At 52.4% G+C, this 27,295-nt stretch overlaps 1 protein-coding gene across 1 annotated transcript in view; it reads right to left on the reverse strand.

Moving 5' to 3' along the window:
- The window catches only part of col11a1a (collagen, type XI, alpha 1a), a 493,146-nt gene extending 477,051 nt beyond the window's left edge, over positions 1-16,095 (reverse strand). Inside the window, exons 1-4 of the mRNA XM_038793410.1 lie at positions 16,029-16,095; positions 15,675-15,842; positions 14,039-14,252; positions 11,225-11,387 (exon numbers count right to left, since the gene is read on the reverse strand). Coding sequence (XP_038649338.1) covers positions 11,225-11,387; positions 14,039-14,252; positions 15,675-15,842; positions 16,029-16,095 — 612 coding nt within the window. The remainder of the gene's footprint in view (positions 1-11,224; positions 11,388-14,038; positions 14,253-15,674; positions 15,843-16,028) is intronic.
- Between the last annotated feature and the right edge of the window lie 11,200 nt (positions 16,096-27,295).

A 27,295-nucleotide genomic window follows, 5' to 3' on the forward strand; every position in this document is an offset into this window, starting at 1 on the left:
TGCCACACTGTCAGAGGGTCAGTACTGAGGAGGCGCTGCAGTGTCAGAGGGTCAGTACTGAGGGAATGCTGCACTGTCAGAGGGTCAGTACTGAGGGAGCGCCGCACTGTCAGAGGGTCAGTACTGAGGGAGTGCCGAACTGTCAGAGGGTCAGTACTGAGGGAGCGCCGCACTGTCAGAGGGTCAGTACTGAGGGAGTGCTGCACTGTCAGATGTGCTGTTTATCAGATAGGTTTTAAACCAAGGCTCTCTCTGCCTTGATGTTGGATATAAAAGATTTCTATTTGGGAGAAGTGCTGATTGAATCTCCGCAGTGCACTGCCCATTATTTAATCCTCAGCAAACATCACTAAAACAGATGTTTTGACCGTTACCTCATTGCTTTTTGTGGGATATTGCTGAACTCTAATTGGCAGTAAAGGGCTTTGGGATGGCCTGAGGTGTTGAAAGATGTTTCAGAAATCTGGGGTTTTTTTATTGCTAAGGCCTCCATTGAGACAGTGACATCCATGAAATATTGTGGAACATTCAGACTTGCTCAGGCGTTGGAGGAGAGGAGGCCTCCCTTTTAATCCTTGCCAAGAGGCAGTATTCTCCTCCAGCGGCCCAGCTACTTTCCTCTCTCAGCTTCTGTAATTCTCCGCAGTTTCCACAACCAGACTGGAGCCGCTTCCAACCTGTCATCTGTTTCTTCCATTCACCGCTCGCTTTGAAAAGTCTGCAGCTTTACTGCAGCTTATATATCAGTCAAAAGTCAGCTTTCACCGGTAAGGGAATCCCCGAGGACTCGACCAACTGAACAGCAGAAGCCACAGGAAACCAATGTGAAAATACCCAACTCTCTCACCTGCCACTGCTCTGAGAAAACTCATCTCCAACACGTGTGCAATGTGCTCTGCTATTGACCCGAACTCTGGATATTCCTATTCAGCTGTGGAGCATCGGTCACTCTGAATAGGGGAAAGGCCATTCTGCCCCTCGAGCCAGCCCCTGTCCCTTTAGATTATATCTGATCCGCACATTAACTCTCCTGACTCTGTATTTGCTCCGAATATCCTTCACCAACAGTAATTCATCCAACATATTCTTGAAAGCTCTAATTGAGTCCCAGGGGATGTGCGGGTGGTTGGGGGAAGGGGGTGGGGGTGGGGGGGGGGGGGGGGGGGGGGAGAATACTGAGAGAATTTCACTGACTTAAAGCAGCCCATCAGAGTGCAAACTGCAGGTTAATGTGTTTGCCAGTGCCCTGGAATGTTCTCCTATACACTGGGCAGCAGTCCTGGCTACCCCTGATAGAATTCAGCCTGAGGTTCAGAGTAAAACCGGAGCTATGCCAAGATCATTAAAAATTCCAATCCTGCATCAGCTATTCAACAAATCACAGCCTCCAGCCAGAAGTCTGTCAAAATAGAACAAGATATTTTTAAATGTGTAATTCATTTAGGCTGCAGTAACACAATGGTTATATCGCTGGGCTAGTAATCAGAGGTCTAGACGAATGGGGGGAGGCGGTAAAGTAGTGAGTGGTTTCTTATTGGACTAGTAATGCAGAGAGCCAGGGCCAGATCCCGGACACAGGTCTGAATGTCACCACAGCACAAGTCTGTTTCCTGTGGGATTCAGGGAGCTCAGTATTGCCTCTCTTGCTCGTTGTGGGGTATATTTAAGAGTCCTTCCTGTTCCTGATTGTTCCCTTATTTCCCCCTTTCCTTTATTTTGGTAATGTCGGGGTTTCCAAAGAGATGTAGGCCGGAATTCTTCGTTTGGAAGATTATGGGCGGGATCTCCAGTCGCTGTCGGCAAAATCGTGTTCAGCGATTGGCCGGAGAATCACCGTTTGCGCTGAAATCGGGGGGGGGGGCGCTTTTGTGATGCTCCCCCTCCTTGAAAATGGCGCACACCGTTGGGATGGCCTCACCCTGATGCTCCACCCCCGATGGGCCGAGTTCTCGACGACGTGGAACCGGCGTGGGAGCTGTGAACTGAGTGCAGCAAAGTCGGGGAGGGGGGGGGGCTGTTCCGCGCGCCATGTTGCACGGTGCGGCCGCAGACCCGGTAAGTCTCCAGCCGTATCTGCAGGTAACGCCGGGGGTTGTACGCTCCGTGGTTGCTAGCGCCCCACCGCACGGAGCATCGCTGCAGCTTTTGCACCGTTTGTTCCCACGCCAGCATCAACACTTAGTCTGCGCATCGGAGAATCCAGCCCGATATTCTCCGGCCAGAGAGGAATCGCACCTGATTGGCTGTCATGCTGGGAATCCAAATCCGGAAGTGATTCACAATCATTGCACTGGCCAATTTCTGCAGCGATTCCTGAGCTCTCTCCTGGGGGCTTCCAGGCGGGGGTCTCTCCTGGGAAGTCTCTGGGGGGGGGGGGGGGGGTCTTTATAATGGGAGGTCTCTGATTGGGGTCTCTGGTTGGCCCATTTACATCCTCCCTCTGGCACAGGTATGAACCTCGAGGCCACCACCGGCAGGGAGACTAGAGCATCGGGATGGGAGCGATCCCGCTTTTTGCTCGGCCTGATTGTCCACCTGATCGCGAGTTGCCTTTCGGACGTCGCAAAACAGAGACCCAAGCCCAACGTTTGTCAACTTTGCAAAATTACATTCACGCAAAGCACCCTCGTGCGGGGCACCCTCGTGCGGGGCACCCTCGTGCGGGGCACCCTCGTGCGGGACACCCTCGTGCGGGGCACCCTCGTGCGGGGCACTCTCGTGCGGGGCACCCTCGTGCGGGGCACCCTTGTGCGGGACACCCTCGTGAGGGGGGTAATTTGTTTATTTTTAGCTTCAGAAGGATTTTTGGATCCCACTTTTTTAAGCTCCGTGCACTCTGCTAATTGCGGATGAAAATAGACGTCTTTAATATTGCAGCACACCTGGTTGAGAATTTATCAATACATTAGGATGACTTCATCTGCAAGCTCACCAAACCAGCATAACAAGGTATTCATCTGGATTTCTTTCTGACTTTTTATTCAACACTAGTTTAGATATTTTCCATTAGGTTTGGTCCTTGGATAAGTCCAAATTGTTCTGGATAAGTAGACCTCTGATCCATGAATAAACATTCAAGGTGCAGGTTCTGCTTTCAGAGCTTCCTGAATTCCATCACGGCCTCGATGTTCACCTGGAGACAGCCAGATTCCCGGCTCTGCCGGGTTTGTTAAACACTTCCACAACGGCAATAACCGTCAGCTGGAAACAAAACCTCATCAAAGGCAGCCAGCACCCGCTGCCGGCACAGGATTCTTGCTCCGAGTCTGACTTTAAAATCACAGATTTAGTGTCATAAAGTCATACAGCACAGAAACAGGCCCTTCGGCCCACCATTTCTATACTGACTATCAAATACCAATCTATATGTCAAATACCAATCGTATCTCACTAACTTGATGGAGTTTTTCGAGGAGGTCACAAAGATGATTGATGCAGGTAGGGCAGTGGATGTTGTCTATATGGACTTCTCCAAGACCTTTGACAAGGTCCCTCATGGCAGACTGGTACAAAAGGTGAAGTCACATGGGATCAGGGGTGAGCTGGCAAGATGGATACAGAACTGGCTAGGTCATAGAAGGCAGAGAGTAGCAATGGAAGGGTGCGTTTCTGATTGGAGGGCTGTGACTGGTGGTGTTCCGCAGGGATCAGTGCTGGGACCTTTGCTGTTCGTAGTTGGTTGGTCTGATTAGTAAGTTAGCAGACGACACAAAGGTTGGTGGAATTGCGGATAGCGATGAGGACTGTCGGAGGATACAGCAGTATTTAGATCATTTGGAGACTTGGGCGGAGAGATGGCAGATGGAGTTTAATCTGGACAAATGTGAGGTATTGCATCTTGGAAGGTCTAATACAGGTAGGGAATATACAGTGAATAGTAGAAACCTCAAGAGTATTGACAGTTAGAGAGATCTAGGTGTACAGGTCCACAGGTCACTGAAAGGGGCAACACAGGTGGAGAAGGTAGTCAAAAGGCATACGGCATGCTTGCCTTCATTGGCCGGGGCATTGAGTATAAGAATTGGCAAGTCATGTTGCAGCTGTATAGAACCTTAGTTAGGCCACACTTGGAGTATAGTGTTCAATTCTGGTCGCCACACTACCAGAAGGATGTGGAGGCTTTAGAGAGGGTGCAGAAGAGATTTACCAGGATGTTGCCTGGTATGGAGGGCATTAACTATGAGGACAGAACATAGAACAGTACAGCACAGAACAGGCCCTTCGGCCCTCGATGTTGTGCCGAGCCTTCGAAACCAAGATCAAGCTATCCCACTCCCTGTCAGTCTGGTGGGCTCCATGTGCCTATCCAATAACCGCTTGAAAGTTCCTAAAGTGTCCGACTCCACTATCACAGCAGGCAGTCCATTCCACACCCTAACTACTCTCTGAGTAAAGAACCTACCTCGGACATCCCGCCTATATCTCCCACCCTGAACCTTATAGTTATGCCCCCTTGTAACAGCTACATCCACCCGAGGAAATAGTCTCTGAACATCCACTCTATCTATCCCCCTCATTATCTTATAAACCTCTATTAAGTCGCCTCTCATCCTCCTCCGCTCCAATGAGAAAAGCCCTAGCTCCCTCAACCTTTCCTCATAAGACCTGCCCTGCAAACCAGGCAGCATCCTGGTAAATCTCCTTTGCACCCTTTCCAATGCTTCCACATCCTTCCTATAGTGAGGTGACCAGAACTGCACACAATACTCCAAATGTGGTCTCACCAGGGTCATGTACAGTTGCTGCATATTTATCCATTTGGATAAAAATCGCAAATAGCAGAGGACCCAGCACTGATCCCTGTGGTACACCCGCTGGTAACTGGTCTCCAGTCTGAAAATTTTCCATCCACCACCACCCTCTGAGAGGTTGAATAAACTCTGTTTGTTCTCACTGGAACGACGGAGGTTGAGGGGCGACCTGATAGAGGTCTACAAAATTATGAGGGGCACAGACAGAGTGGACAGTCAGAGGCTTTTTCCCAGGGTAGAGGGGTCAATTACTAGGGGGCATAGGTTTAAGGTGCGAGGGCCAAGGTTTAGAGGAGATGTACGAGGCAAGTTTTTTACACAGAGGGTAGTGGGTGCCTGGAACTCGCTGCCGGAGGAGGTGGTGGAAGCCGGGACGATAGTGACATTTAAGGGGCATCTTGACAAATACATGAATAGAATGGGAATAGAGGGATACGGACCCCGGAAGTGTGGAATATTTTAGTTTAGACGGGCAGCATGGTCGGCACAGGCTTGGAGGGCCGAAGGGCCTGTTCCTGTGCTGTACTGTTCTTTGTTCTTTGTTCTTTGTATATTTTGACCAGACTCTGGGTGAAATGATGATCCCTCTGAATCACTCACATTCACAATAAATCTCTGCCCTCTGGTCTTCCACATCTCTGCCATGGGGAAAAGATTCTTACAATCTACCCTATCTTTGTCTCTCATAATTTTGTAAACCTCAAGAAGACCCCCCTCAGCCTCCTCTGCTCCTGGGAAAACAAAGCCAGACGATCCAGTCTCTCCTCATCGCTGAAACACACCATCCCAGGCAACATCCAGGTGAGTCTCCTCTCCTCCCCCTCCAGCGCCATCACCTTCTCCCAATGGTGGGGAGACCAGAACTGCTCAAAATATTCCATCTGTACCAACACCTCGCTGCTCCAAGATTCAGTGCCCCGCCATCCAATCCGTGTGCCTTCTTCACCACCCTGTCTACCTCTGCTGCAACCTTCAGGAGACCATGGACTTACAAACATAGAAAATAGGAGCAGGAGGAGGCCATTCGGCCCCTCGAGCCTGCTCCGCCATTCAGTATGATCATGGCTCATCATCAAGTTCAATACCCTGATCCCGCCTCCCACCATATCCCTTGATCCCTTTCAGCGCCGGCCCTCTGGTTGCTGGCGCCCCGCGCAAGCTGAACTTCGGCGCCCTTCGGGGGGGGGGGGGGGGGGCCGAGGGGGGGGTGGGGCCGAGGGGGGAGGCGGGGCCGAGGGGGGCGGGCCCGGGGGGGGGGGGGCCGAGGGGGGGGGCCAAGGGGGGCGGGCCGAGTGGGGGGGCAGGGCCGAGGGGGGGGGCGAGTGGGGGGCGGGGCCGAGGGGGGCAGGGCCGAGGGGGGGCGGGCCTGAGGGGGGGGGCCGAGGCCGAGCCGAGGGGGGGGCGGGCCCAGGGGGGGCGGGGCCGAGGCCGAGGGGGGGCGGGCCGAGGGGGGGGCGGGCCGAGGGGGGGCGCTGAGGGGGGGGGCGTGGCCGGGGGGTGGGCCGAGGCCGAGGCGGGGTCGGGCCCGGGGGGGGAGGCCGAGGGGGGGGCGGGCCGAGGGGGGGGCGGGGGGGGGGCCGAGGGGGCGGGCCGAGGGAGGGGGGGGGCGGACGGAAGGGGGACGGAGGGGGGGGCCGGCGGATGGAGGGGGCAGGAGGGGGGGGCGGAGGGGGGGGGCGGAAGGGGGCGGACGGAGGGGGGGGGGCGGGGGCCGAGGGGGCGGGCGAAGGGAGGGGGGGCAGACGGAAGGGGGACGGGGGGGGCCGGCGGACGGAGGGGGGGTCGGAAGGGGCCGCCCCCCCCGGGGGAGGGCGGCCACCGCGCATGCGCTTGTTGGCACCGGCCCAACTGTGCATGCGCGGGACCCGAGTCTCTGGCGCCCCCTAGCACATGGCGCCCCGGGCGACTGCCCGAGTTGCCGGTACCTTGGGCCGGCCCTGATCCCTTTAGCCCCAAGAGCTGTATCTAATTCGTTCCTGAAATTACACAGCTTGGCCTCAACTACTTCCTGTGGGAGTGAATTCCACAGATTCCCCGCTCTCTGGGTGAAGAAATCTCTCCTCACCTCAGTCCTAAAAGATTTACCCCTGGCCCTCAAACTCTGACCCCCTAGTTCTGGACTCCCCCACCATCGGGAACATTCTTTCGGAATCTACCCTGTCTCATCCTGTTAGGATTTTATAAGGTTCCCCAACTGAGAAGCTCGTGGGCTAACGTCTTTGTACCCGCTTTGGCTTGCTGTTTCCCGATATTGGCGCGAAGGTGCGCCATAACCGAGATGCAAGGGCACTGCCCCGTTCAACGCCAAACGTCCCGGCAATTCAATGCTGGTGGGGCGGTATTCCTCCACAGCTTCACTGACGGCGCTCGCTGGCTCTCAGGGCTGTCTCTGTCAATGGGACCAGGCGCTCTCAGGGCTGTCTCTGTCAACGGGACCAGGCTCCAACCAGGTTCAAGTTCACGGTCAACAGATGAAAAGGCCGCCCTCTCCCCTCATCACCCCCCCCCCCCCTCCCCCCACCCACCCAACTTGGGGAGGTCCAGGAAATCCCCCTCTACATGGTAATGCCCTCACAGGCTTGATAACTGGCATTGCCAGACTGGCACCCTGGAAGTGCCACCTGGGCTACCTGGCCATCCCATCCAGGAACCCTTGAAGTGCCAATGTGCCCAGGTGCCAGGAGGTGAGCCAGGTTGCCACACTGCCTTGCCCCCGAACACCCGGGGGTGTCCAATGGTCAGGGAGACTCCCCCCGGTTGTTACACTTGATCCACGTTTGGCCCGCAGCCTTGCCAACCTGATCTGATGAAAAGGTCCGTTGACAATACAAGGTTGAATTTCACTTGTCCGTGTCCTACATAACCCCTAACCCCAGCTCTCTAATTGCCCCTCAGCCGTATGAAACACTGATTCACACCAGGAACATCATCAACTCAATGTGTGTTGTGGTTAAGGAGGTGGCTCAACAGTGCCTTCTCATGGGCACAGCTGGACTAGACAGAGACATTCATATACCCAAATTAATATATAAAGAAAGAAGCATTTGGGAAAAAGAACGAAAGAGTTTCAGCGACAGTTTTATATTATAGCTCAATTCTTCACAGTTGTTTCTTGAGACTGAGAACAATGGTGCATGTAGAACACTCCACACTCAGATCGACATCAACATCGACTAGGAGTGCATAAAATCAAACTGAAATCGATACATTTGTGACAAAACACCTACACTCAGCCCCTTGCCATCTACATAACATCGTGAGCTCGCAATTCCCCAAGATCTCGCTGAGCAGCCCCAATTACCCAAGATCTCGCTGAGCAGCCCCAATTCCCCAAGATCTCGCTGAGCAGCCCCAATTCCCCAAGATCTCGCTGAGCCCCTCCAATCCCCAAGATCCCGCTGAGCAGCCCCAATTCCCCAAGATCTCGCTCAGCCCCTCCAATCCCCAAGATCTCGCTCAGTCCCTCCAATCCCCAAGATCTCGCTCAGCCCCTCCAATCCCCAAGATCTCGCTCAGCTCCTTCAATCCCCAAGATCTTACTGAGCAGCCCCAATTCCCCAAGATCTCGCTGAGCAGCCCCAATTCCCCAAGATCTCGCTGAGCAGCCCCAATCCCCAAGATCTCGCTCAGTCCCTCCAATCCCCAAGATCTCGCTCAGCCCCTCCAATCCCCAAGATCTCGCTCAGCCCCTCCAATCCCCAAGATCTCGCTGAGCCCCTCCAATCCCCAAGATCTCGCTCAGCCCCTCCAATCCCCAAGATCTCGCTGAGCAGCCCCAATTCCCCAAGATCTCGCTGAACAGCTCCAATTCTCCAAGATCTCGCTCAGTCCCTCCAATCCCCAAGATCTCGCTCAGCCCCTCCAATCCCCAAGATCTCGCTCAGCCCCTCCAATCCCCAAGATCTCGCTGAGCCCCTCCAATCCCCAAGATCTCGCTCAGCCCCTCCAATCCCCAAGATCTCGCTGAGCAGCCCCAATTCCCCAAGATCTCGCTGAACAGCTCCAATTCTCCAAGATCTCGCTCAGTCCCTCCAATCCCCAAGATCTCGCTCAGTCCCTCCAATCCCCAAGATCTCGCTCAGCCCCTTCAATCCCCAAGATCTCGCTCAGCCCCTTCAATCCCCAAGATCTCGCTGAGCAGCCCCAATTCCCCAGAATCTCGCTCAGTCCCTCCAATCCCCAAGATCCCGCTCAGCCCCTTCAATCCCTAAGATCTTGCTTAGTCCCTCCAATCCCCAAGATCTCGCTCAGCCCCTTCAATCCCCAAGATCTCGCTCATTCCCTCCAATCCCCAAGATCTCTCTCAGCCCCTCCAATCCCCAAGATCTCGCTCAGTCCCTCCAATTTCAGCTTCTTGAGGATCACTCATTTTAATTGCTCTGTCATTGGCAGCCAATCCTTCTGCTGCCTGAGTCCTAATCTCAGGCATTCCCTCAGTAAACTCCTCCACCTCCCTCCCTCTGTCCTTGCTTAACTCCTCCACCTCCCTCCCTCTCTGTCCTTGCTTAACTCCTCCATCTCCCTCCCTCTCTATCCTTGCTTAACTCCTCCATCTCCCACCCTCTCTTTCCTTGCTGAACTAACTCCTCCACCTCCCTCCCTCTCTGTCCTTGCTTAACTCCTCCACCTCCCTCCCTCTCTGTCCTCGCTGAACTAACTCCTCCATCTCCCTCCCTCTCTGTCCTTGCTTAACTCCTCCACCTCCCTCCCTCTCTGTCCTCGCTGAACTAACTCCTCCATCTCCCTCCCTCTCTGTCCTTGCTTATCTCCTCCACCTCCCTCCCTCTGTCCTTGCTTAACTCCTCCACCTCCCTCCCCCTGTCCTTGCTTAACTTCTCCATCTCCCTCCCTCTCTATCCTTGCTTAACTCCTCCATCTCCCGCCCTCTCTGTCCTTGCTGAACTAACTCCTCCACCTCCCTCCCTCTCTGTCCTTCATTAACTCCTCCATCTCCCTCCCTCTGGTGGGTCAGTAAATTTGCAGATGATACGAAGATTGGTGGAGTTGTGGATAGTGAGGAGGGCTGTTGTCGGCTTCAAAGAGACATAGATAGAATGCAGAGCTGGGCTGAGAAGTGGCAGATGGAGTTTAACCCTGACAAGTGTGAGGTTGTCCATTTTGGAAGGACAAATCTGAATGCGGAATACAGGGTTAATGGTAGGGTTCTTGGCAATGTGGAGGAGCAGAGAGATCTTGGGGTCTATGTTCATTGTTCTTTGAAAGTTGCCACTCAAGTGGATAGAGCTGTGAAGAAGGCCTATGGTGTGCTAGCGTTCATTAGCAGAGGGATTGAATTTAAGAGCCGTGAGATGATGATGCAGCTGTACAAAACCTTGGTCAGGCCACATTTGGAGTACTGTGTGCAGTTCTGGTCACCTCATTTTAGGAAGGATGTGGAAGCTTTGGAAAAGGTGCAAAGGAGATTTACCAGGATGTTGCCTGGAATGGAGAGTAGGTCATACGAGGAAAGATTGAGGGTGCTAGGCCTTTTCTCATTAGAACGGAGAAGGATGAGGGGCGACTTGATAGAGGTTTATAAGATGATCAGGGGAATAGATAGAGTAGACAGTCAGAGACTTTTTCCCCGGGTGGAACACACCATTACAAGGGGACATAAATTTAAGATAAATGGTGGAAGATATAGAGGGGATGTCAGAGGTAGGTTCTTTACCCAGAGAGTAGTGGGGGCATGGAATGCACTGCCTGTGGTAGTAGTTGAGTCGGAAAATTTATGGACCTTCAAGCGGCTATTGGATAGGTACTTGGATTAGGGTAGAATAAGGGAGTGTAGGTTAACTTCTTAAGGGCAGCACGGTAGCATTGTGGATAGCACAATTGCTTCACAGCTCCAGGGTCCCAAGTTCGATTTCGACTTGGGTCACTGTCTGTGTGGAGTCTGCACATCCTCCCCGTGACTGCGTGGGTTTCCTCCGGGTACTCCGGTTTCCTCCCACAGTCCAAAGATGTGCAGGTTGGGTGGATTGGCCATGACAAATTGTCCAAAATTCTATGATTAACCTAGGACAAAAGTTCGGCGCAACATCGTGGGCCGAAGGGCCTGTTCTGTGCTGTATTTCTCTATCTCTCTCTGTCCTTGCTTAACTCCTCCACCTCCCTCCCTCTCTGTTCTCCCTTAACCAAACCTTTTGCCAGATGTCCAAATATCTCCTTATTTGGCTTAGTGTCAATATTGTGAGCGGGATTCTCCAGTCTGCCAGCTGTGTTTTCCCAGACGGCTCAGCCTCACTGGCAATGGGATTCCCCATTGTGGCGACCCAACGCTGCCCGGAATCCCGTGGGTGTGGGTGCGCTGCCGGCGTAACGGAGAATCCCGTTGACGGAGAATCCCGCTGAGTGTCTTTTGTGTTCTGTGAAGTAACTTTGCGCCTTTTAATACGTTAAAGATGTGATGAAAACAAGTAATTGTGATTTATGTAATGTTTCACTGGCCAATGATTTTAAAAAGCACTTGCCTCATAAACCTCTTCGTCCAGAATCCGGGTACCGAACACCACAATGCCATTGGTATCCACCACAGGATTGTTACTTCGTGGAAGAGCTTTGGAAATTTTCTTTTTGCAATCGACAATCATTGTCACATTCTTCTTCTGAACACTAATGGCCACACGGTGCCACCTGTAAAACACAACATCCAAAAACCTTGTTATGGTGGAATCACTACATTCACACAGACTAGGTTAAGAAAGGTACACGCATACTTGATAAATCTCTGCACAACTCCTCACACAAAGATGTCACAGTCTCGGGTCCTGGGGAGATTTACCAGGGATGTGAGGGATATCCATTACAAGGAGATGTTGGGAAAGTTTAGGTTGATCTTCATGTGCTAATTCTAGTTAACTTTATGGTGAGTTTCTGATTGGAAAAACGAGATTCCCATAAGTATGTGTGTGAATAAGGTGATGAATGCAGGAATTTCAGAGATGGTGGGGGGGAATCTCCGGCCCCCCACGCCAAAATAGCATTCGGCAATCGGCCAGAGAAACCCCATTGGCACCGATATTGGGGGCGGCGCCGCTTATGCGACGCTCCGCTCCCTCAAAATGACGTGTGCATGAGCGGCCACGGACCTGTCCATTCTGCGTCTGTATCCCCACGGGGCAGTACATCGGTGTGGGGGCAACACTGACGTTTTGGTGGTAGGACCAGATGCCTCCTCCAGACATAGCCATAAAATCAGAGATTCCAGCCCTTAGTTACTGAAACGGAGAATCCGGCCCATTGTGTTTGCTAAGATGATGTAGTTGATGGGAGGGACCAGCAGCTGAAACAGTCAGATATGCAGGTTCAAATCAATTCAAGATTTGTCTGTGAACAGAACAGCACTTTCTGAAATATCCGACAGGTTAAACAGTAGTTGAAACAGGAAAGAATTTACAAGCTGCTTCCAGAAGGATCTGAAATGAAATGAAAATTGCTTATTGTCACGAGTAGCCTTCAAATGAAGTTACTGTGAAAAGCCCCTAGTCGCCACATTCCGGCGCCTGTTCGGGGAGGCTGTTACGGGAATCGAACCGTGCTGTTGGCCTGCCTTAGTCTGAGCTCTCTTTCAAAGCACTTTATCCAAGACATCTCCTTATTGCAAGTATTCCTGGGTGGTTAAATGTATTTTTAAGGTGGATTTTGATCTGAGGTCGTTTTTTCTTGAATGGGGAAAAAAAATAGCAGTTAGGAGTTAGCGTATCTGATTGTCACTGTTAAGCATTATGATGATTCTTCTTGACGACTAGTAATCCAGGGGATACAGCAGTGTAGAGGTTATATTACTGGATTAGTAATCCAGGGTGATACAGCAGTGTAGCGGTTATATTACTGGATTAGCAATCCAGGGGATACAGGAGTGTAGAGGTTATATTACTGGATTAGTAATCCAGGGGGATACAGGAGTGTAGCGGTTATATTACTGGATTAGTAATCCAGGGGGATACAGCAGTGTAGCGGTTATATTACTGGATTAGTAATCCAGGGAGATACAGCAGTGTAGAGGTTATATTACTGGATTAGTAATCCAGAGGGATACAGCAGTGTAGAGGTTATATTACTGGATTAGTAATCCAGAGGGATACAGGAGTGTAGCGGTTATATTACTGGATTAGTAATCCAGGGGGATACAGCAGTGTAGAGGTTATATTACTGGATTAGTAATCCAGAGGGATACAGCAGTGTAGAGGTTATATTACTGGATTAGTAATCCAGGCTGATACAGGAGTGTAGAGGTTATATTACTGGATTAGTAATCCAGGGGGATACAGCAGTGTAGAGGTTATATTACTGGATTAGTAATCCAGGCTGATACAGGAGTGTAGAGGTTATATTACTGGATTAGTAATCCAGGCTGATACAGGAGTGTAGAGGTTATATTACTGGATTAGTAATCCAGGGGGATACAGCAGTGTAGAGGTTATATTACTGGATTAGTAATCCAGGGGATACAGCAGTGTAGCGGTTATATTACTGGATTAGTAATCCAGAGGGATACAGGAGTGTAGAGGTTATATTACTGGATTAGTAATCCAGAGGGATACAGCAGTGTAGAGGTTATATTACTGGATTAGTAATCCAGGGGATACAGCAGTGTAGAGGTTATATTACTGGATTAGTAATCCAGGGGGATACAGCAGTGTAGAGGTTATATTACTGGATTAGTAATCCAGAGGGATACAGCAGTGTAGAGGTTATATTACTGGATTAGTAATCCAGGGGGATACAGCAGTGTAGCGGTTATATTACTGGATCAGTAATCCAGGCTGATACAGGAGTGTAGAGGTTATATTACTGGATTAGTAATCCAGGGGGATACAGCAGTGTAGCGGTTATATTACTGGATTAGTAATCCAGGGGGATACAGGAGTGTAGCGGTTATATTACTGGATTAGTAATCCAGGGGGATACAGCAGTGTAGAGGTTATATTACTGGATTAGTAATCCAGGGGGATACAGCAGTGTAGCGGTTATATTACTGGATTAGTAATCCAGGGGGATACAGGAGTGTAGCGGTTATATTACTGGATTAGTAATCCAGAGGGATACAGCAGTGTAGAGGTTATATTACTGGATTAGTAATCCAGGGGGATATAGCAGTGTAGCGGTTATATTACTGGATTAGTAACAATCCCAGCTTCTCCAGTCTCTCCACATTAACTGAAATCCCACATCTCTGTTCCCATTCCAGGAATTCTCATCCGCACCCTCTCCAAAACAGCACGTGAACATTAAAGATTGGATTAAACGTGAGGTTTGTCGATGTCCGCTCCTTTCTCACTCACTTATTGTCAGCCAGGTTAGTTGTTGTGAATATGGGATAATCCTCAGGTGCTGGGCGACCATTCTGATCCTCGTACAAGAAAACGGGAGACCTTCCAACCTCCACTCCGATCTGCTGCACTCCTTGTTCATTGTAAATGGAAAGCAGGAAAGCCTGTGTGCTTCTCTTTGGTTTTAATGTAATTAAAATGGAGAAATCCCGTGGGAACTGTCCACCTGTGGCCAGAGGGAAAGAGCCAGTGAAAGACCTCCATTTATAAATCACCTTCCAGAAACTCAACACATCCCAAAACAGTTCAGATCAAGTAACAGATTCATTGAAGTGTGATCGGTAATGTACGGAATGCAGCCGCCACTTTATGCAATTAAATGAAATGAAAATCGCTTATTGTCACGAGTAGGCTTCAATGAAGTTACTGTGAAAAGCCCCTAGTCGCCACATTCCAGCGCCTGTTCGGGGAGGCCGGTACGGGAATTGAACTGTGCTGCTGGCCTGCTTGGTCTGCTTTAAATGCCAGCTATTTAGCCCAGTATGCAGACCCAGCCCCTCAGTGCTCAGAGGAATCACACGGAGAGACAATCATTGGGTAAACTGCTTTAGTAAAGATGATGGAGGGATGAACACTGGTCACAGAACATTGGGGAGAAGCATAATTGTCCTCTTCCAAATACTGCCCATAAAGAGATGTGAAAGGCATTGATTTAACATCACATCTGGCCTGCCCCGGAGTGGTTGGCGCCCCGCCAGTTGGCGGGATATGGGCCTGGTGCCACGCCAACCGATGCCAAAGGGCCTCCGCCGGCCGGCGCAAGTCGGTGCATGCGCGGGAGCGTCAGCGCGTGCTGGCGTCATCACCGCACATGCGCGGGAGCGTCAGCGCGTGCTGGCGTCATCACCGCACATGCGCGGGAGGATTTGTCTCCACAGCGGCCGATGCGGAGGAATAGAGTGCCCCAACGGCACAGGCCTGCCCGCGGATCAGTGGGCCCTGACCGTGGGCCAGGCCACTGTGGGGGCACCACCCAGGGCAAGATCCCCCCCCCCACCCCCCCCCGAGGAACCCCGGAGCCCGCATGCGCCACCAGGTCCCGCTGGTAAAGGACCTACTCTGATTTACGCCGGCGGGACCGGCTACAGACGGGCGGGAATTCGGCCCATCGCGGGCCGGAGTATTCGGGCGGCCCCGGCGCCCATTGAGTCGCGCCGGACCCTGCCAATCTCTGAGGCAGGCGGGAGAATTGGGAGGACGGCGGGATTCACGCCGACCCCCGGCGATTCTCCCACCCGGTAGGGGGGGGGTGTCGGAGAATCCCACCCCATCTAGCTGATTGCAGCTGGTGATCTCTCAGGATTACGTCTGTTCTCCTGTGCCAGGACAGTAATTATAATATTTTCGTGAGATTGTGTATCTCTGGCTGTGGCTGTGTCCCCAACAGCTTGTGGGCCATTCGCCAGTGTCCCCACCCCCACCCCCCCTCCACAACCCCTATGATTGTACCCCAGTGTATCACCGCCTGCCACCTCCCCTTCCATGTCAGGGTCTCTGTTTGCACATCGCCCCGCACCATAATTCCACCTCCATCACTCCCTCACCTCCTCTCCAGTGATGCTCACTCTGTCTGTCTGCTGTGACATACCTGGATATAATTGCTTGGTTGGAGCACTGATCTGAGCTCGCTGGGTCACTCTGTACGCAACATCCGCCCCCTGCGTGTTCCTTCTGTTCTTGCAATATCCAGGTGTCTTAACAATTCCCTCTGGAAAATTGTGAAATTCTAATGCTCGAAGAACATCAACAGGTTCAGCTGTGAATGGAGGAGGAGGAGAGAGGGTTATTAATCAAACAGCAGTCAGATGGTAAAAGAGCTAAAAAGACTTTAATATCCAGAGCATCCAAAAAACTTCAGAGCCAATGAAATACTTTGGAAGTAATCATGTTTGTAATGTAGGAAACACAGCAACCAGCTTTCGAACAGTGCGATTCCTCTAACTGCAATGTGACCATGCCCACAGAAACTGTCCTTGCGATGTTGACTGAGGGATCATTATAAGGCCCATTGGTAAGTTCCTCTTTGAAGGTGTGTTTTTCCACTCACCAGCAGACTTACTCAGAGAGTGCAATGGATCAGGAAACTGTCATTTTTCAGATGTAGAGAGGATTACACTGGTGGATATATGGAACACCTGCTCTTTCGTGCTCCAGACTTGCAAACACAGAATAGTTTCTTAATTTTCAGTCAGATGTGCGGGTTAGGTGGATTGGCCATGGTAAATTGCCCGTAGTGTCCTAATAAAAGTAAGGTTGTTGGGTTACGAGTATAGGGTGGATACGTGGGTTTGAGTAGGGTGATCATGGCTCGGCACAACATTGAGGGCCGAAGGGCCTGTTCTGTGCTGTACTGTTCTATGTTCTATGTTCTATGTCTTACAACACCAGGTTAAAATCCAACAGGTTTCTTTGAATTCATGAAGGAGTTACGTTCTGAAAGCCATTGATTCCAAAAAAACTTCATAGAAGGAGGCTATTCGGCCCATCGAGTCTGCACCGGCCTTTGGAAAGGGCTCCCTACTCAAGCCCGCACCTCCACCCTGTCCCTGTAACCCAGTAACCCCACCTATCCTTTTTTGGTCACTAAGGGCAATTTAGCATGGCCAATCCCCCTAACCTGCACATTTTTGGACTGTGGGAGGAAACCGGAGCACCCGGAGGAAACCCACGCAGACACGGGGAGAACGTGCAGACTCCGCACAGACAGTGACCCAAGCCAGGAATCGAACCTGGGACCCTGGAGCTGTGAAGCATCTGTGATAACCACTGTGCTACCGTGCTGCCCTTGGAGCAGAGAAGGTTCAGAGGAGATTGAATCGAGGTGTTCAGAATCAGGAAGAGTTCAGAGTAAATAGGGAGCAACTATATTAGAAACAGATTCATAGTAACTTTCAACAAGAGATTGAATAAATACTTAAAAAGGAAAAAGGAACTGAATGGTGACTTTCTGTGACCCAGTGGCAGAAATGCAGCACATGCTCAGATGGAATAGTCTGAGAAAGGACACACTGTGTGTTCACACTGCATCTTGAACACAGTAACACTCTCTGCAATTCAAAGACCAACAATTAAACAAACTGAGAACAGAAGGAGTTATTATGTTGTGTAACCAAAAGGTTGGTCAAAGGGGTAGTGTGTGATTTCACGGAAAGGTTCCGAAGTGTGGGAGTGAGTGAGAACTCCCGACACACCACCCGGCAAAGCCGTCACCGATATCAAATCTTCATTGGTCCACTTAACGAGGCCCCACATGCTTCATATCACAAATGATGGTCCCGCCGGCTGATAGGCTGAGCCGGCGCCCACCAGCTCTAAGCTAACCCATCGCCCTGAGCAAACCCCACCCAGCTCACAGCGGTGTCAGCGCGCAGACCAGCCCCACAGCTCGGGCATACCGATCTAACCAGAATGTTGGATGGGGTCAGGTCCAGATGGGACGCTCGGAGAGTCAGCCACAGGGCTGTCAGTACCACCTGGGAGGAAGTGGCAGCGATTATCAGCTCGGGGAACATCACCATGGCGACCGGCAGCCGGTGCCGTGAGATCAACGACCTCTACCGGACCCTCCCCAATAACCGTGTGCCTGGCACCACCCCACCCAGAACCATACCGTACCCCAGCCCGATGCTGAGCCTCTGGAACAGGGTTACCAGGAGCTGATGGAGATGATAGGGAGCGGCCGAGAGATTCAGAGAAGAGATGTCAGCGACACTCCAGCAGATCTACAGCCGATTGGATGAGCCTCAGAGGCTATGGGTGCAGGAGATGGCTCCGGCAATTCTCACTTCATAGAATCATAGAATTTACAGTGCAGAAAAAGGCCATTTGGCCCATTGAGTTTGCACCGACCCTTGGAAAAAGAATGCACTTAATCACACGCCTCAACCTATCCCCATAACCCCATCTAACCTTTGGACACTAAGGGCAATTTATCACGGCCAATCCAAATAACCTGCACATCTTTGGACTGTGGGAGGAAACCGGAGCACCCGGAGGAAACCCACGCACACACGGGGAGGACGTGCAGACTCCGCACAGACAGTGACCTAAGCGGGGAATCGAATCTGGGACCCTGGAGCTGTGAAGCCACAGTGCTATCCACTGAGCTACCCCCTGAAAATTATCTGCAAGTCCCTCACAATACTCACCTTGAAGTACAATCACCAATTCTTCATTGTTATTCAGTTACTATAAAATCATAGAATTGTACTGCACAGAATGAGGCCATTCTGCCCATCATCCCTATGTTGGCTCTTTGAAAGAGTTTAGTCCCAGCCCCTTACCCACAGCCCTGTAATTCTTTATCCTTTTCCAATTATTTACCCAATGTCCCTTTTGAAAGTTATTATTGAATCAGCTTCCGCCGCCCTGTCAGACAGCACCTTCCAGATCACAACAGCTCGCTGGGTAAAAAACATTCTCCCCATCTCCCCCTCTGCTTCTTTTACCCATTCTCTTCAATCTGTGTCCCTCTGGTTCCCCTCCCTCCTGCCACTGAAACACTTTCTCCTCATTTACTCCATCAAAACTCTTGCTGATTATCTCAAATCCAAGAATTCCCTCCCTAACAGCACTGTGGGGGTACCTACACCACGTGGAACGGTTCAAGAAGGCAGCTCACCATCACCGTCTCGAGGGCAGTTAGAGATGGGCAACAGATAGTAAAAGTAGCCGAACATGTAAACCTATTCTGTGCTCACTTCTCACATAAAATTTCTACGACCAGTTTATCTTTTAATAGATTGAGATGATAACAGTGTTTAATACTTGGCAAAAAGCATTCCCAATCCCGCTGGTGTTTCTGGGAAATGCAGGAAAAATAGATTCATCCAGAAATAGGAGCGAAATTCAGTGAATTAACTTTAAATACCAGCATTTATTTTTTAATTACAGGATGACGATACCTCACCCTGCCAAATCAGCAATGGGCGTTTCCCCAGAGGTTTGGACACACGAACCTCTTGTCTGCAACTACCTCAACTCGGCAAATAACCTTTACCCCTTCTCCAAAGGTCACTGTGGCCCTGGATCGCCTTCTCTCAGCTGGTCTTTGGGAAGGGTTTTAATATTCAACAGGAGGTGTGGCTGTCACTGGTTACCCCAGAAACTACAGCCCAGCCCGAATTGCTCTTGTGAGGGTGGTGTGGGTCTGCAGAGGAACATGCAGGTCTGCCCGTCCATCTGCTGATCTTGTCCCTCTAGGTGGTAGAGGTCACGGGTTAGGAAGCTGCTGTAACAGAGCCTTGGTCAGTTGCTGAGGTGCATGGTGTATGGAGGACAAACGGCTGCCACTGTGCGTCGGTGGTGGAGGGAGTGGATGTTTGTGGAAGGGGAGCAATCAAGCGGGGCTGCTTTATCCTGGATGGTGTTGAGCTTCTTGAGTGTTGTTGGAGCTGCACTCATCCAGGCAAGTGGAGAATATTCCATCACACTCCTGACTTGTGCCTTGGAGATGGTGGACAGGGTTTGGGGAGAGCTCAATGAGGTGTAACGACCATCAGGAATCCTCGAAGATGCCTCTTGCAGGATTCACTGACTGCCCCATCCCGATTCTGGCTGCATGCGGCCGGTAAATTGCATCCTTAGTCTGTCCATCCCCTGTTAGAATTTTATACATTTCAATAATGGGCGGGTTTCTCCATTTCGTCGGCTGGTCAACAGGGTTTCCCATTGTGGGGTAGCCCCACACCATTGGGAAACCCCCGGGCTGCGGCAACACGGAGCTTCCGGCTGGCGGAGAATCTAACCCCTCTTCTCCCACCAAAAGAGAAAATGATGGAAAATCACAGCAGGTCTGGCAGCATCTGTAGGGAGAGAGAAGAGCTAATGTTTCAATTCCAGAGTCCTTTGTCAAAGCAGCTTTTCCAAAGGGTCATCAGACTCGAACCATCCGCTCTTCTCTCTCCCGACAGATACTGCCGGACCTGCTGAGATTTTCCAGCATTTATTTTTGGTTTCAGATTCCAGCATCCGCAGTAATTTGCTTTTATCCACATCACTTCTCACATTTGGAAACTCGAGTGAATACATTCAAACCAATCTTTCCTCAGTAAGCAGACCCACCAACCCCAATAGCAGTCTAGAGAAACTCCGCTGCACCCCCCTCGACAGAAACTATGTCCTTTCTCAGGGAGGGAGACCGACCTACACAAAATACTCCAGGTATGGTCTCACCAAATCCTCTTGCAATGAAGGACAACATACCACTGCCCTGTCAGAGGGTCAGTACTGAGGGAGTGCTGCACTGTCAGAGGGTCAGTACTGAGGGAGTGCCGCACTGTCAGAGGGTCAGTACTGAGGGAGTGCCGCACTGTCAGAGGGTCAGTACTGAGGGAGTGCTGCACTGTCAGAGGGTCAGTACTGAGGGAGCGCCGCACTGTCAGAGGGTCAGTACTGAGGGAGTGCTGCACTGTCAGAGGGTCAGTACTGAGGGAGTGCTGCACTGTCAGAGGGTCAGTACTGAGGGAGTGCTGCACTGTCAGAGGATCAGTACTGAGGGAGTGCTGCACTGTCAGAGGGTCAGTACTGAGGGAGTGCCGCATTGTCAAAGGGTCAGTACTGAGGGAGTGCCGCACTGTCAGAGGGTCAGTACTGAGGGAATGCTGCACTGTCAGAGGGTCAGTACTGAGGGAGTGCTGCACTGTCAGAGGGTCAGTACTGAGGGAGGGCCGCACTGTCAGAGGGTCAGTACTGAGGGAGTGCCGCACTGTCAGAGGGTCAGTGCTGAGGGAGCGCTGCACTGTCAGAGGGTCAGTACTGAGGGAGTGCTGCACTGTCAGAGGGTCAGTACTGAGGGAGTGCTGCACTGTCAGAGGGTCAGTACTGAGGGAGTGCCGCACTGTCAGAGGGTCAGTACTGAGGGAGAGCCGCACTGTCAGAGGGTCAGTACTGAGGGAGTGCCGCACTGTCAGAGGGTCAGTACTGAGGGAGTGCCGCACTGTCAGAGGGTCAGTACTGAGGGAGGACCGCACTGTCAGAGGGTCAGTACTGAGGGAGTGCTGCACTGTCAGAGGGTCAGTACTGAGGGAGTGCTGCACTGTCAGAGGGTCAGCACTGAGGGAATGCTGCACTGTCAGAGGGTCAGTACTGAAGGAGTGCTGCACTGTCAGAGGGTCAGTACTGAGGGAGTGCTGCACTGTCAGAGGGTCAGTACTGAGGGAGTGCTGCACTGTCAGAGGGTCAGTACTGAGGGAGTGCCGCACTGTCAAAGGGTCAGTACTGAGGGAGTGCCGCACTGTCAGAGGGTCAGTACTGAGGGAGTGCTGCACTGTCAGAGGGTCAGTACTGAGGGAGTGCCGCACTGTCAGAGGGTCAGTACTGAGGGAGTGCTGCATTGTCAGAAGGTCAGTACTGAGGGAGTGCTGCACTGTCAGAGGGTCAGTACTGAGGGAGTGCCGCACTGTCAGAGGGTCAGTACTGAGGGAGTACTGCACTGTCAAAGGGTCAGTACTGAGGGAGTGCTGCACTGTCAAAGGGTCAGTACTGAGGGAGTGCCGCACTGTCAGAGGGTCAGTACTGAGGGAGTGCTGCACTGTCAAAGGGTCAGTACTGAGGGAGTGCCGCACTGTCAGAGGGTCAATACTGAGGGAGGGCCGCACTGTCAGAGGGTCAGTACTGAGGGAGTGCCGCACTGTCAGAGGGTCAGTACTGAGGGAGTGCTGCACTGTCAGAGGGTCAGTACTGAGGGAGTGCCGCACTGTCAGAGGGTCAGTGCTGAGGGAGCGCTGCACTGTCAGAGGGTCAGTACTGAGGGAGCGCTGCACTGTCAGAGGGTCAGTACTGAGGGAGTGCTGCACTGTCAGAGGGTCAGTCCTGAGGGAGTGCTGCACTGTCAGAGGGTCAGTGCTGATGGAGTGCCGCACTGTCAGAGGGTCAGTACTGAGGGAGTGCCGCACTGTCAGAGGGTCAGTACTGAGGGAGTGCTGCACTGTCAGAGGGTCAGTACTGAGGGAGTGCCGCACTGTCAGAGGGTCAGTACTGATGGAGTGCCGCACTGTCAGAGGGTCAGTACTGAGGGAGTGCTGCACTGTCAGAGGGTCAGTACTGAGGGAGTGCCGCACTGTCAGAGGGCCAGTACTGAGGGAGTGCTGCACTGTCAGAGGGCCAGTACTGAGGGAGTGCTGCACTGTCAGAGGGCCAGTACTGAGGGAGTGCCGCATTGTCAGAGGGTCAGTCCTGAGGGAGTGCTGGACTGTTCACCCTATCTCTGTAACCCAGTAACCCCACCTAACGTTTTGGACACTAAGGGGCAATTTAGTATGATCAATCCACCTAACCCACACGTCTTTGACGTGTGGGAGGAAACTGAAGCATCCAGAGGAAACCCACGCAGACACGGGGAGAACGTGCAAACTCCACACAGACAGTGACCCGAGGCCAGAATTGAACCTGGGACCCTGCCGCTGTGAGGCAACAGTGCAGACCACCCAGGCGAGGGAATAGTTTAAATAACCTTAACCGGGTCAAGTATCGAACCCACAATGCTGGCCGTGCTCTGCATCATGGAGCAGCTCTGCCAACTCAGCAAAACTGGCTGAATGGCCAGAGTATGAAGAAGTGGTCGGGACGTTTGTTATTCGTCCATGGGATGTGGGTGTCCCTGGCTGGACCAGCATTTATTGCCCGTCCCTAAGGGCATTTTTAAGAGTTCACCACATTGCCGTGGGTCTGGAGTCACATGTAGGCCAGACCGGGTAAGGACGGCAGATTTCCTTCCCTAAAGGACATTAGTGAACCAGGTGGGTTTTTACAACAATTGACAATGGTTTCATGGTCACCATTAGACTTTTAATTCCATATGTTTATTGAGTTTAAATTTCACCATCTGCAGTGGTGGGATTTGAACCCAGGTCCCCAGAGCGTTACCCTGGGCCTCTGGATTACTGGCCCAGCCACTATACCACTACGCCACTGGCTTCATTATATAAAGTTCTGGTCAGACCCCATTATTTCACACAATGCGAGTGTCACTGGCAGGGCCAGTATCATTGCCAATCCCTAATTGCCTTTGAGAAGGGTGTGTAGGTACACCCACTGTGCTGTTAGGAAGGGAGTTCCAGGCTGTTGCCCCAGCGACAGTGAAGGACTGGCCGATATATTTCCCAGTCAGGGCGGTGAGTGACTTAGAGGAGAACCTCTCCCCCAGACATTCAATGGTATTACCATCGCTGAATCCCCCACTTACCAAGTTTATGAGGATTACCATTGGCCAGGACCTGAACTGGAAAAGCCATATTAATATTCTGACTGGTAGGTCAGAGGCTGGGAATTTAGTGGCAAATAATTCACCTCCTGACCCCCCCCCCCCCCCCCCCAGCCTGTCACCATCGACAAGGCCCAAGTCAGGAGTGTGATGGAATACTCTCCACTTGCCTGGATGAGCGCAGCTCCAACAACACTCAAGAAGCTCAACACCATCCACCACCCGCTTGATTGTTCCCCTTTCCACAAACATCCAAACCCTCCAACACTGGCGCACAGTGACAGCCGTGTGTACCATGTACAGGATGCGCTGCAGGAACTCACCAAGTTTCCTCAGACAGAACCTTCCAAACCCACGACCACCAACATCTGGAGGGACAAGAGCAGCAAATACCTGGGAACCCCACCACCTTAATTTTAATAATCTTTATTGTCACAAGTAGGCTGACATTAACACTACAATGAAGTTACTGTGAAAAGCCCCTAGTCACCACATTCCGGCGCCTGTTCGGGTCAACAGAGGGAGAATTCAGAATGTCCAATTCTTTCAGGAAATCCACGCAGACACGGGGAGAACGTGCAGACTCCGCACAGACAGTGACCCAACTTGGGAATCAAACCTGAGACCCTGATGCTGTGAAGCAACAGTGCTAACCACTGTGCTATCGTGTTGCCCTATGGGGCGGGATTCTCCCCTGCCTGGCGGGGCGGGCTGTCCCGGCACTGAGGAGTGGCGTGAACCACTCCGGCATCCGGCTGTCCGGAGGGTGCGGAATCCTCGGCAACTTCAGGGGCGAGGCCGGCGCCGGTGGGGTTAGCACTGTGCCAACCGGCACGGAAGGGGCTTGGCGCTGTGCCAACCGGCACGGAAGGGGCTTGGCGCCGTGCCAACCGGCACGGAAGGGGCTTGGCGCCATGCCAACCGGCACGGAAGGGGCTTGGCGCTGTGCCAACCGGCACGGAATGGGCTTGGCGCTGTGCCAACCGGCACGGAAGGGGCTTGGCGCCATGCCAACCGGCACGGAAGGGGCTTGGCGCTGTGCCAACCGGCACGGAAGGGGCTTGGCGCCATGCCAACCAGCACGGAAGGGGCTTGGCGCCATGCCAACCGGCAGCGAAGGGTCTATACCGGCTGGCGCAAGTTGGCGCATGCGCAGGGGGGTTCGTCTCTGCACCGGCCATGGCGGAGATCCACGGCAGCCGGTGCAGAGGGAAAGAGTTCCCCCAGGGTGGGCCCCGATCGCGGGCCAGGCCACCATGGGGGCCCCCCACCCCCCGGGGCCAAATCCCTCCCCCCAACCCCCCCCCTCCCGAGTACCCCGGAGGCCGCCGCAAGAGCCAGGTCCCGCCGGTAAGTACCAGGTGTAATGTCTGCCGGCGGGACCTGCCTAAAACGGGCGGCCGCTCGGCCCATCGCGAGCTGGAGAATCGCTGGGGGGGGGGGGGGCTGCTGCCAGCGGCCGCCTTCGATGCGGCGCGATTCCTGCCCCCACCAAAACTCCGGTGCCAGAATTCTCTGCCACCCGGGAATTGGCGGGGGCGGGAATCGCGCCGCGCCGATCGGCGAGCCCCCTGCGGCGATTCTCCAGCTCGCGATGGGCGGAAATCCCGCCGCTGAGAGGCCAATCCCGCCGACAGTTTCAACCACCTCAGGTGGCGGCGGGATTGGCGGCACGAGCGGTCCCCCGGGGTCCTGGGGGGGGCGCGGGTCGATTGGACCCTGGGGGGTGCCCCCACGATGGCCAAGCCCACGATCGGGGCCCACCGATTGGCGGGCGGGCCAGTGCCGTGGGGGCACTCTTTTTCTTCCACCGCCGCCACGGCCTCCACCATGGCGGAGGCAGAAGAGACCCCCCCTACGGTGCGGCCGCTGATGCACCGGCGCATGCACGAATCAGCCGGCCGGCGTCAAAGGCCGTTGGCGCCGGTTTTGGTGCCAGTCGGCATGGTGCCAACCACTCCGGCGCGGGCCTAACCCCCAAAGGTGCGGAGAATTCAGCACCTTTGGGGAGGCACGACGCCGGAGTGGCGCCACTCCGCTACGCCGGGACCCCCCGCCCCGACGGGTAGGGGAGAATCCCAGCCCCTGTATCTCCTGCCCAATGGAAGAAGTTGGAAAAGTGAGTAAGCCGGGTGGGAGGGGTCTTTGATTATGCTGCCCGCTTTCCCCGGCAGCGGGAGGTGTAGATGGAGTCAATGGATGGGAGGCAGGTTCGTGTGATGGACTGGGCGGTATTCACGACTCTCTGGAGTTCCTTGCGGTCCTGGGCCGAGCAGTTGCCATACCAGGCTGTGATGCAGCCCGATAGGATGCTCTCTATGGTGCATCTGTAAAAATTGGTAAGGGTTAATGTGGACATGCCGAATTTCCTTAGTTTCCTGAGGAAGTATAGGCGCTGTTGTGCTTTCTTGGTGATAGCGTCGACGTGAGTGGACCAGGACAGATTTTTGGTGATGTGCACCCCAAGGAATTTGAAACTGCTAACCATCTCTACCTCAGCCCCGTTGATGCTGACAGGGATGTGTATAATACTTTGCTTCCTGAAGTCGATGACCAGCTCTTTAGTTTTGCTGTCATTGAGGGAGAGATTGTTGTTGTTACACCACTCCGCTAGGTTCTCTATCTCCCTCCTGTATTCGGACTCGTCGTTATTCGAGATCCGGCCCACTATGGTCGTATCGTCAGCAAACTTGTAGATGGAGTTGGAACCAAGTTTTGCCATGCAGTCGTGTGTGTACAGGGAGTAGAGTAGGGGGCTAAGTACGCAGCCTTGCGGGGCACCGGTATTGAGGACTATTGGAGGAGGTGCTGTTATTTATTCTGACTGATTGTGGTCTGTGGGCCAGAAAGTCGAGGATCCAGTTGCAAAGTGGGGAGCCAAGTCCTAGGTTTGATTGTGAACAGGATTCGGGAATTGAACATCCTCCTGTTCCAGTGATCCAGTCTGTATACTGCAGGGAAGTATCACACACATGACGAGTTCTATATCCAGGTGGACATTCACAGAAGGAAGGTTTTGATGGAACTACCCACTGACTGGACTCTCACCACCATGTACTCACCACCATGTACTCACCACCATGTACTCACCACCATGTACTCACCACCATGTACTCACCACCATGTACTCACCACCATGTACTCACCACCATGTACTCACCACCATGTACTCACCACCATGTACTCACCACCATGTACTCACCACCATGTACTCACCACCATGTACTCACCACCATGTACTCACCACCATGTACTCACCACCATGTACTTATACAGTCTGCAGCCAAAACTGAACGTTGTAATTATCCAAATACCTTCCCAACAATAATCCCACACTCTAATCTGACACAAAGGTCTAATCAACCCAAACAAACAGTTAATTGCTCTTTACGTTTTCTCAATTATTTATAGTTTAAGTGTTTCATCACTGTCCCAGACCATCCAAAATTTCAAGTTGGGTTTGAGTCAAACACGGTTTTTATCTTCAGACAGGACAGATGTTTCAGGAAGAGGGACTTGTAACGGTTGCGAATTGCAATTAAATTCTAACTTCTCATCGTTGTCTCCGGGAATAAATGGAATTTAAACCAGATTCAAATCTACATTTTTCTTCAATAACAGAAGTTTCTGACACACAGACCCCTCTACAAAGGGGAAATGTTCCTTCCTATCGACCATGTCTCTGCCCCTCATAACTTTATACACCTCAATCAGGTCCCTCCTTCAGCCTTCTCTGCTGGAGGGAAACTACCCCAGCCTAACCAGCCTTTCTACATAGCGGAAACGATGCAGGCGACACCTCGCTGAATCTGCTCTGCACCTATTCCTCTTCGCTATTTACCACACCACCTGCCATCTGCAAACTTACTGATCATTCTTTCTACTTTCACATGTAGATTATTCATTCACACTCCAAATAACAGCCTCGCTCCCTCTTGTACTATCTACTCTATCCAGGCCCCTTATCATTTTATTTTCCTCAATGAAATCTCTCCTCAATCTCAAAG

Source organism: Scyliorhinus canicula, chromosome 4, assembly GCF_902713615.1.
Source record: "Scyliorhinus canicula chromosome 4, sScyCan1.1, whole genome shotgun sequence".
NCBI lineage: Eukaryota > Metazoa > Chordata > Chondrichthyes > Carcharhiniformes > Scyliorhinidae > Scyliorhinus > Scyliorhinus canicula.